The sequence below is a fragment of the Monodon monoceros genome, unplaced genomic scaffold (genome assembly GCF_005190385.1).
Source record: "Monodon monoceros isolate NGI ecotype Baffin Bay Population unplaced genomic scaffold, NGI_Narwhal_1 Super_Scaffold_17, whole genome shotgun sequence".
Taxonomy (NCBI): domain Eukaryota; kingdom Metazoa; phylum Chordata; class Mammalia; order Artiodactyla; family Monodontidae; genus Monodon; species Monodon monoceros.
The window spans coordinates 17,647,500-17,658,885 of record NW_021703773.1 but is presented as its reverse complement, the minus strand read 5'-3'; the positions used below and the strand labels follow the sequence as shown (position 1 = coordinate 17,658,885).

Sequence of the window (11,386 nt, the reverse complement as noted above, 5' to 3'; positions counted from 1 at the left end):
CGCTCTAGGGCCGCGCGCTCTAGGGCCGCGCGCTCTAGGGCCGCGCGGGCGCCCCGGGCCCCGCACGCCTGCCTCGCGCGGGCGCCGCCGCACCTGAGGGCGGAGCTAAGCCCGAGACCCGCCCGCTCCCGGGCGCGAAGCCCCCTCCCCGCGTCCCTCCCGCCGCGCTGCAGACGCGCGCAGGTACGTGAGGCCTCACCCGCCCGGGACCAGCAGACGCGGGCTCGCCATGGAGCACATCCGCACGCCTAAGGTTGGTGCTACGGGCGCGGGCGTAGGAGGGAGAGCGGGAGCAAGAGGAAGGATGCTGAGCCGGCTGGAGGCCCGGCTTCCCTGTCCGGCGCAGACCGAACTGGCACCGCGAGCGAGCGAGGGAGGAGGCGGCGCCGGAGCCTCTCCCGCTTCGCCGGGAGGCTGGGCTTCCTGTTGCTGCCTCACAGGCCTAGCCTTGGCTGCTGCTGGATCTAACCTCTTGTCCTTGGGGATGCTCAGTGGACAGAGGGCAGGACGGGAGGGAAGCCTAACTGCCAGTAGAGTAATGGGGCTGCTGATAGGCTGATAAACGCTCCCTTCTGGCCTAGCACTAGGTTGCTGCTTTAAAAAAATTTTTTTTTCTGTTGGCTGCTCTGAGCAGTTGAAAGAGGAACAAGCCTTCCTAATAACAGGTGCAAGGAAACGAGTTACGTGCAGGTGCGTTGAATGCAGTCGGGAAGCTTGTTGAATCTAAGGGTTCAGACCCGCCCAACTCGCCCTTCTGCTTCTTGGTCCTCAGGCTGTCAGCTGCAGTGGACCTCGCACCGAGCAGATGGGCAGCGTTCGCGTAGGCTGAATATTATCAATCCTTCCGTCTTCTTGCCTTTTCCAGTGGGTTGCAGCTTACAGATTCGTCCGCTGGTCTGTTTTAAACAACACCAGATCTTGCCAACTCAACAAAAGCGACTGGTCCCAGATCATTTCAGTTAAATAACACTGGAAACGTTGACCCCTGTACCAAACCTTACTGTTCATGGTTGTACTAGTAATAAAATTTAGAGCGAAAAAGGTGATCGACATTCCTGATAAAAACCCTAAATTAGTGACAAAACCTATTTCAGGAACCTATTGGCTGTCTCTTGTTACTACCACTATAGCGCCTTGCGTTTCCGGGATGATCTCCTGTTCAAAATCTAGGTCCTGACAGTGAAGTCAAAGCTGGGCCTGAGTGGGCGGAACTTAGGAGGCCCCAGGGATCGTATTCATCTCATGGGGCCATTGCTGTGCAGTAAGTCCAGTCAGAAAAATTCATTCCTAAATTCCGGAATGGTTTCTCTTTAAAAAGGCAGCTTTACGATTGTCGTATGTCAGTGGAAGAATAAAATCTTTCAGTTTGCCACATAATGTGAGTTCCAACAGTAAAGTTAAGTTGTATTGATTTTGCACTATGGAATTAAATTGTTGCTTCACAATCGGGAAATTGTAAACTTAGAGGAGAGTGCCATAAACCGCAAGATAGGTGGCTCAGAGCTTTCAGGGTTTAAGTGGTGCTAAATAATTTATTCTGGAATGAGGAATTTAACTCATGAACTCCCTCTGCCCTTGCCAGGGGCATCCTTTCTTTGTCATGATGAAGGGGGCTCTTGATAAAAATGATGTCTGATGTGAATGTCAGTAGTGATAGGGTGACATGACACTGAGTGCTTTAATTCCTATGGAATATGAATTTCGGGAGTAAAGGCCTTTTCTCATCCTTATTCAAACTCATTCTCTACAAAGCCATGTGTGCAAACCTGAACATCAAGCAATATTCTCACTTGTTCTTAAAACCTGTTTTCATAAACACCCTGTACCATAAATCTTCTGTCAGGAAACAGAAGGAAATGGGGGGAAATGGATAATTGTCTGAAATTTCATTGAGTTGAGAGTCATGAACATTTAGGATAATGCAGGTGGAAAAAAATTAAAAGCTACAGAGATTGGGGGGAATCCAATCCATTTATTCATTCATTTCATTCCACAAGCATTGGAGAACCTTTCCTGTGAGAAGCCCTTGTGTGAGCTTTGTGAAGCTCCAGACCAGGGAGCTCCTGGTCTGGAACGGAGGCAGTTGTAAATCTGGAGAGAGATGTGTACAAGGGACAGTGGGCAGAGAGGGCAATGGATGGAGGATCAGCTCTACCATAAAGGGTGAGGGAAGGCTTCTTAGAAGAGCTGAGTCTTTTTTTTTTTTTTTGTGGCACGCGGGCCTCTCATTGTTGCGGCCTCTCCCGTTGCAGAGCACAGGCTCCGGACGCGCAGGCTCAGCGACCATGGCTCACGGGCCCAGCCGCTCCGCGGCATGTGGGATCTTCCCGGACTGGGGCACGAACCCATGTTCCCTGCATCGGCAGGCGGACTCCCAACCTCTGCGCCACCAGGGAAGCCCGAAGAGCTGAGTCTTAACATGCAGGAGCATTGGAGATGCTGTCAGGCAGTTGTGTAAATATGGTGTATTGTAATAAATCATTACTCCCTCAAAGATGCTGAAAGCCTTAACAGCGATAAAGATAGAAATGATGACATGACATGATTCCTTGAGGTTAAACAATATGATTTTATTTTACATTTTTAAAACAATTAACAATTTTTTATTTTTCACTTCCAGTTTTATTGAGATAGAATCGACATACAGCACTGGATAAGTTTAAGGTGTACAGCATAATGATTTGACTTACATACATCATAAAATGATTGCCACAATAAATTAATGACCATCCATCATCATTTAGATAAAAAATTAAAGAAATAGAAAAAAATTTTTTCTTGTGATGGGAACTCTTAGAATTTATTATCTTAACTTTCATGTATAACATACAGCAGTGTAAATTATATGTATCATGTGGTTTAAGTTAGGACACCAAGCATTACCTGTATTGCATCACAGAGAACTTTTTGTTTCTACTTCTCTGTCTGGTTTTCTCTGCCACTCTGAAGACTTGCTGGTAAGAAAAAACCCTGCAAGAAGCTTAGGGATAATTTGGGTTCACGTGTTACCTAGTTATATATAAAGCCTTCAGGGCTTTTAGAAGTAACTTGAAGTGTTTTGTAGGGTTTGGGTTATTATCGGATAGATGCTAATGTGTCTAGGAACTTGGTGAAGTAATCTCTACTTTTTATGTTTTGGTCTTTCTGGAAGACTTTTTTTTTCCCACACATGTAAATTTGAGTTGTAAAATAGAATATGTGATGACCTCCAAAACTCCAAATAGACCTTGAAAATGTCTTTTGTTCCTTTCCACCCCCATCCCTGGTCTGAGCCGTTACTCTCACAGCTGTTACTCTCACAGCCTCCTCTTTGCTTTTCTCCAATCCCTCCTCCACAGAGGGAGCCTGGGTGATGCTTTTATGACACAAATTGGTCATGTTACTTCCCTGCTGAAATTCTTGGGTGGCTTCCCTTTGTACCCAGGATATAGAGTGAGAATCCCCAGAGTGGCCTGCCTGGACAGACCCATGTTTACTTCTCAGCCTCATTCTGTGACAGTCGTCTTCTCACTCACCACCCTCTGATCACAGCTAGCCTTCGTGGGTTTCTCACATGTGACAGGTTCTTTTCTGCCTCAGGTCTTCTGCACCTGTTGTTCCATCCGGAGGAGACTCTTATCCCCGCTCTTCACCTGCCTAAATCTCTCATCTTCATAGTTTCAGATTAAATATAATTTCCTCAGGAAGGTATTGCCCAATTCTCCATCTAAATCAGGGCTGCCTGTTATTGATATATTCTGTCATGGAACCCATATTTCACCTTATGCCCCTTGTTACATACATGTTTTATATATATGCAAGTGATTATTTGTTTCATGTCAAGCTCCCCTTTTAGACCAGGAGCCCTGTGAAGGTGAGGGTCACATCTTGTTCACCCCTGTATCCACAGCACCTAACATAGTTTCTGGCACCAAGTAAGCACACAGTAAATAAATTAATAATTGGATAATAGAAGGAATGAGTGATTCTTAATTTCAGCCCTTCAGTTTTTAATATTTTCTTTAGTAATCCAGGCCTTTTGTGCATTGTACCCATGCTAGGTACCATATTGTCAGTCTTCTAATAGTATTAAGTACTTGTGGATGTCAATATATTTTATAAAATATATAGCATATATATAATGATATGTCTTTTGTCATTATATATTGTTTTAATGAGACAGAATTAAAATAACATAAAATTCACCATTTAGCCATTTTAAAGTGTACATTTCAGTGTTTGTGGCCTCTCCTGTTGCGGAGCACAGGCTCAGTGGCCATGGCTCATGGGCCCAGCCGCTCCGCGGCATGTGGGATCTTCCCAGACCGGGGCACGAACCCGTGTCCTCTGCATTGGCAGGCGGATTCTCAACCACTGTGCCACCAGGGAAGCCCCATTTCAGTGTTTTTTTGGTATATTTGTATGTTGTGTACCTCTCACCACTATCTAACTGGGAACATTTTCATCACTCCCAAAGAAACCTAGTACCTATTAGTAGTCAGTCCTCATTCCCTACTCCAGCCCTTGGCAGCCACTAGTCTACTTCCTGTCTCTATTAGATTTGCCTATTGTGGACATTTCATATAGATGAGTAATATAATTTGTGGCCATTTGTGACTTGCTTCATTTAGCATAACCCTTCCTAGGTTCATCCAACTTGTAGTAGGTGTTGGTGCTTCATTCCTTTTTTATTGCAGAATAATATTCTGTTTTGTGGATATACCACATTCTGTTTATCCTTTCATCAGTGGATGGGCATTTGGGTTATTTCCACTTTTTTGTTTATTATGAATAGCACTGCACATGAACACTCACACACTTGTTTTTTGGGAGAACATAACTTTCCATTTCTCTTGGGTGTATCTCTAGAAGTGGAATTACTGGGTCATATAGTAACTTTAATTTTTGAGGAAACTATGAGTACATCTTACATATTATACAACTAAATCTTTTTCCTTTATATATACATCTAATAATCTAGAATGATTTATGTAGTATTCAGAACCTAGGCACTTTAGGACTAATTGTTTAAATGGGTGAAGAGATAGGTTTACATCAAAAGGGAGTATAGATTTTTATTGTTAGGTTTGCATCAAAAGGGAGTATAGGGTTTCCCTGGTGGCGCAGTGGTTGAGAGTCTGCCTCCTGATGCAGGGGACACAGGTTCGTGCCCCGGTCCGGGAAGATCCCACGTGCCGCGGAGCGGCTGGGCCCATGAGCCATGGCTGCTGAGCCTGCGCGTCCGGAGCCTGTGCTCCGCAACGGGAGAGGCCACAACAGGGAGAGGCCCGCGTACCGCAAAAAAACAAAAACAAAAACGGGAGTATAGATTTTTATTTTTATACATTTAAACAATTTCTTAGAAAAACAACCTAATGAGATGAAGTTATATTTACATCACTCCAAATTCAGTTCTAATTTGTGATAATATGCCCTTTTTATATAGTTGAAAATAGCATGTTTTATCTCTCTTATTGAATTTTTTGCCCACCATTATTTTGTATATATATTTTCTATTCAGATGTCATCTCCCTATTTATTGTTTTAATGGTTGCATATTATTCATTTGAGTAGGGTTTGCTTAAACTGTATCCACTCATAGGGATGTGGGTTTTGTGCCCCTAGGAAAACACCTGGTACAGTTTTCTTAATTAATTATTGCCCAGAGTGGAATGATGAGAGTAGCAACAGTCTTTATAAGGATTCTCATTACGTGATATCTTTCAGTATTGGAAAGCTTCTTTATGGTCCAGGGTTTAGAAAAACTCTTTATAGTCCCAGCGAGCAGAAATGAAGGGACTGCGGAAGAGAAGGTCTTGGCTCCGTATAGAGAAGTTCTTTACCACAATGATACCTGTTATAGAAGAGAAATTAGTTTATCTCTTGAAGGATTACAGGTGTCTTAAGCAGAGTCTGGATGACTCTCGTTAGCAAAGACATGAACGTGTTTCAGGCATCTGAGGGGAGAATAGACTAGAATCCTGTTTGAATTTCCTCTGAGCCCAGTGCCCAGCTGGCCCGAGCTCCCTACTTCTGATGCTGAGAACTTGCTGTGTCCCTTGGCAATCCACGATGACCATGGACAGCTCTAGCCATTAGGAAGTTTTCCTTATATTGAGTCAAAATCTGGCTCAGTGTAGTTTTTAGTAATTGTGTCTAGCTCTGTCCCCTGGAATGTTCCCCAATACATCAACCCTCCTTCCAGGAAATGGCCCTTCGAGGATTCCCTAGGATGGCACCACCTCCATAATCCTTCCCTCTCACCGAAGTAGTTGGCTTAGCCCTGCTTTTCTGGCAACCAACCAGTGGCTTGGTTTTAAGTCCCTTTATATCCTGGTTACTTTACTCAATGAGTTAAAAAAAGTATATGATTACTTCAGGTTTTGTTGAACTGGCAGAGAGTAAAGTTTGCTAACTATTTTTTAAATTTAAATATCCTCGAGCCACAGCTCAGTGGCCTTCTGGTGAGCTGACTGTGGAAGAGAGCCCTGAAGTGGTCTCCACACACTGAGCTGTGAAGTCAAGTCTCCCTTGCCTTTTCCTTGAATGATAGTATCTTACACTTAGCTTTTTTGAATGTTATCTCATTGGATTTAGCTTCTTGCTTAATACCTAACACTGTTTTTGGATCCTGATATACATCTGCTATTCCTCTCAGTCGGGTACCATCCACTATTTAACAGCCTTGCCCTCTATTATTACCTCATCCATGATCTTATCCAGGGAAGAAACTAAATTAGGCAGATGTGACTTCTTAGTGGCTGAAGTTCACCCTCTCTCTCAGGTTCTCCATCCTGATAACAGATACACTAGTTCCCTCAGCTTGGTGCCATTTACCGTTTAATAAACTTGGCTTCCATCACCTCTCCAAATAGCTCGTCAAAGAAAAAACTGAAGTAGCCTGCGAATGATTGAGTGAATCCTCCTGCTGACTGATAGTTTCCTTTTCTAGGTTCATACAAAATTCCATTAAAGAAGCCATTTTAGAATCTTGCCTAGATTTAATGTCAAACTCACCAGCTTATAATTCAAAATTCCATACCCCCATTTGAAAATAGTGATGTCATTTGCAAGATCTCTTTGTGATAGAGATCAATAGAGTCATGAGAAGATTGGCTTTCTCTGTGTCATTCACTGTCATTATACCATCGGCACTAAGTGTTATCTCTTTCATCTTTATTTTAAAAAGTATACATTTTCAGGTTATAAAAGTATATTTACTTTTAATTCCTTAATAGGAAAAATATGGAAATTAACCACTGTTAATATGTGAGTATATTTCCTTCTGATATTTTTTTTTCTTTGCATGAATACTCACACTTTTTATTTGCTTGTTTAGAAATTTAGGATCACCCAATTCAATTTTGTAGTGTGCTTCTTTTCATTTACCTTATTGTGGTCTTTGAAAACATGCTTTTAGAAGACTATGTGATTTTTTTATCCTATGGAAATGTCATTATCACATTAACCATTTCCCCATAAGGCTGTTCCAATAATATAATGAAGAATATCTTATTTATTAATTATTATTTGCATATAGGCTAGAGCCCTAGATGGAATTACTGTGTCATGGAAGATGAACAATTTTATGGTTGATATATGTTGCCTAATGACTTTCCAAAAATATTACATCAATTTTCAGAAATAGGGCATAGTGTCTTTCTCACTGTACCATTGCTTAATTATTTGAAAAATATTTGTTGAAGGGGGGATAGCACTGCGTTATTTCATGGTACATTTTTTTTTATTTCTAGTGAGGTTGAAGCATTTTCAAAAATATGTTTATTGACTATTTTATTACTTTCCTCAATTATCTATTTATATCTTTCTCCATTTCAATAATTGTTGTTTTTGTGTGTGTGTATAGTATGTATATATATTTGTATATATATTTAACTGCCAGACTGTTTTCTGGAAGTGACTATACCATTTTAAGATCCCACCAACAATGTGTGAAGGTTCCAGTTTTTTAGTATCCCTGCCAACACTTGTTATTGTCTGTCTCTTTTATTCATCCTAGCGGGTGTGAAGTGGTATTGATCATGCTTTTGGTTTGCATTTCCTTAATGACTGATTATTTTGAGCATCTTTTCATATGCTTAATGACCATTTGTATATTTTCTTTGGAGAGCTCTCTATTCAGATCCTTTGTTCATTTTTTAATTGGATTATTTGTCTTTTTTAATTATCAAGTTGCAAAAGTTCTTCATATATTATGGATATAAGTCCCTAATCAGATATATGACTTACAAATGTCTTCTCCCGTTCTGTCAGGTTTTTTTTCACTGTCTTCATGGTGTCCTTTGAAACACAAAAGTTTTGAATTTTGATGAAGTCCACCTTACCCAGTTTTTCTTTTGTCACTTGTGTTTTTGATGTCATATCCATGTATATTTTTTTAAAAGCCCTTTTTTTCTGATTAAAAAGGTAATGCATTACAGAAAATTTAGTTCAAAAAAGCAGAAAGAAAATAAAAGCCATACACAATCTCAATACCCAAGAAGAACTGCTGTTAACTTTGTATATTGTGAGCCCTTTTCTTTGTATAAAAATGGAAAAGTGTTATAAAACAAAATTACATTTGTTTTCCCTCTCTCTTTCTGTCTCTCTGTGCCTGTGTGTGTGTGTAATTTGGGGAGTGAGAGTCTGTGTTTTGTATGTCATAGTATACCATAAACATTTTTCTCACCTTATTAAACATTCTTCTGAAAAGTGATTTGTTGTAACTACATGGTCTCACATTGCGTGGATGCATTATAAGTTATTTAGTGTTGGGAGGCAGTTAATTCTCCGTGGGTCGTAAACATTTCTGTTCTTTTGTTCTGAAATTATCTTTTCAAGGGTGATTTTATAGTAAACAGCCTTGGAAGAGAGAAATAGTTTCTCCCTTGGGCAAAGGGCAGATTTGTTTGCTGTCCGGGTAATAAAGAACATTTTCCTCGGGGCCAAAGGTTGGTCAGGGTTGCTAGCGGCCCTCTTATAAGATTGGCGTGTATGATGCTCGGAGCTCTTGAGTTTCCTCATCTGGGACACAGAGCTGCTCTGAGTGGAGCATCCACTGGGCTGCTGTTTCCCCTCAGACTGGGGAGGTGGGGAGGGGGGGGTGTAGGCACCTGATGCAGACATGGAGCTCCTGCTTCCTGGTGTGCAGAGAGTAATGAAGTCCTTTGTTTCTGACCCAGGAGTCTTGTGTCTTCCCTCAGCAACCATGAAGCTGCGGCAGGCTAACTTGTTAGGTTGCAAGCAGACTAAAATTTCAGGCATTTCACAGCTTTTAACCAAGTTTATTATGACTTACTATTTGATAGTTAATTTGCTTCCATTTCGTCACTAGAACAAATAACTGTGATAAACATCAGTGAATTTAAATTGTTGGGCAGATCTCTCTGTTGCCCAGATTAAATTTCTAAAGTGTGATTTTGGGTTCCGTTTCTATATATATCTTAAAGATTTTTGATATCTTCTGCTAGATTTTCCTCTAGAGTTGTGTCTGCTTTGCCAGTGTAGCAGAGGAACTTTTTTCCTTCATTCTTATGAGAATGATATGTGAAGTGTGGTTTCTCATTAATTTATATACTATAGCTTTGCTTATTGGTGAGATTGAATATACTTTTGGTGCCTGTTTGTAACAGTAGCAATATAATAATAGTACTGGTGAAAGAAAATCCTTCAGTAGCACTTGCTGTGTGGTAGGCACTCATTTCATTAGTCCTTGAAATAACTCTATTAGGTGTAAGTATTATTATTATCCCCATTTTGCAAATGAGGAAATGGAGGTGAAATAACTTAAAAGGGGCAGAGTGAGGATGCAGAACCAGACAGTGTAGCTGCAAAGTTTGTTTTCTCAGCAGCTACGCTATCTTGTGTTTGGATGTTGAGAGTGGGAGAGAATGTGGTCTGGGTTCTCACTCCGGTCCGGCTTTACACTCCCAGGGCGAGGCCTTCTGCAGCCCTGCTCACATTCTTGCCTTGAGGCTGCCTCTGGATTATTAAACATGCCCCTTGTTTTTTCTTATTATTGCAGTTTGGTTTTATCGAAAGAACCAAGGTCAGCATTTTGTTTTGATTTAAGACAGATTATTGCCCAATTGTTAAAGTTTCTTCCGTTGCCCAATATTTGACAATATTGGGGAGGTAGTCTGTGTAATCAAATACACTATCTCACTTCAAAAGCAAGGCTGATAAGTTCGTTACAGTGAAACACGCCACTAGCGTGTAACAGCGGCAGTTACCTTTTCTTTAGTTTTCTAAGTTGTGGTTAAGCAGGAGTTTTTTAAGCATTCCTCAAAACCACCTGCATTTCTTGAAATCCTCACTTCTAGTAGGTTTAGCAAAAGTTTAGTTGAAGTCTGGTTGTTCGGGTGCGAGTTGGGTGTGGGTACAGAACACATGGTGTGTCACAGACCTTAAGAATCCCTATTCATTCTATACTGTGTAAATGCAGGTAGCTGCCAGGTAGCTTTCTAATTAGGGGATATACACTGTGTGTGTGTGTGTGTGTGTGTGTGTGTGTGTGAGATGGAGAAAATTCTATGAAGAAAAATAGCAAAATTCAAGGAGAGGGATGTTGGTGGGAGTGAGTTAGGGTGGTTATTGATATATGCTGATAATACAGCCTTCCTGATAAAATGACACTTGAGCAGAGACCTAGAAGTGAGGGAGCAAGGCATCCACTCACCTAAGGACAGCAGAGGGTCTGGAAGTAGGAATGTGCTTGGAGTCTTCAAGGAGGAACAGGAAGACAGGGTGGGTGAGGGGCACGATGGGGCAGTCATGGGCAATGAGCTTTGAGGGGGACCAGGGACAGAGAACGTGCGGACTTCCACCTGGCTGTGAGGAGATTCCCAGGAGGAATCCGAGCTCGGAGTTAACATTTAGCAGGCTCTTGGGCAAAAATAAACTGGGTGGAGGTAGGAGGGTAGGCAAAGCTGGAAAGAGGGGGTGGTGGGTAGCAGTGGAAGTGGAAATAAACAATGTATTTACAAGTAGAGTGCTAAGGATTTACTGACAGAGTAGAGATGAGAGGATAGAAAAAGAGGAGTTAAGAACAGCGCCAAGGTTGTTTGCCCCCCACCCTGGAAGGGTGGATTGCTGAGACAGGAACAGCTACAGGAGGGGAAGATGGGAAGTGAGGTGAGAGGGAACCCAGGCCTCAGTTTTGGACACACTGAGTTTGAGATGCCTGTTAAGACATACAAGCGATTTCCTTAATAGGATCAGGGAACCTCCTTAAGGAACTACAGAATGGCAATACAAGAGTGGTATACTTTTTTAATAGGACTGTTTCTTTTTTATCACTTTATAAAGGTCTCAAATCCTTTTGAAAATAGTCTGATGTAAATAAATTCAGTCAATAAATACATATTCTGGAAAATTTTCTCATAAGCCATATGTTTGTAGTTAGGTC

General features: G+C 41.6%; 1 protein-coding gene across 2 annotated transcripts in view; it reads left to right on the top strand.

Moving 5' to 3' along the window:
* Window positions 1-92: 92 nt before the first annotated feature.
* MTMR7 (myotubularin related protein 7) overlaps window positions 93-11,386 on the top strand; it is a 93,051-nt gene continuing 81,757 nt past the window's right edge. The window contains exon 1 of one of the 2 annotated variants that reach the window (XM_029226379.1): window positions 93-253. In XM_029226379.1, coding sequence (XP_029082212.1) covers window positions 230-253 — 24 coding nt within the window. In that variant the 5' untranslated portion in view covers window positions 93-229. The remainder of the gene's footprint in view (window positions 254-11,386) is intronic. The other variant, XM_029226384.1, reaches the window with a different exon arrangement.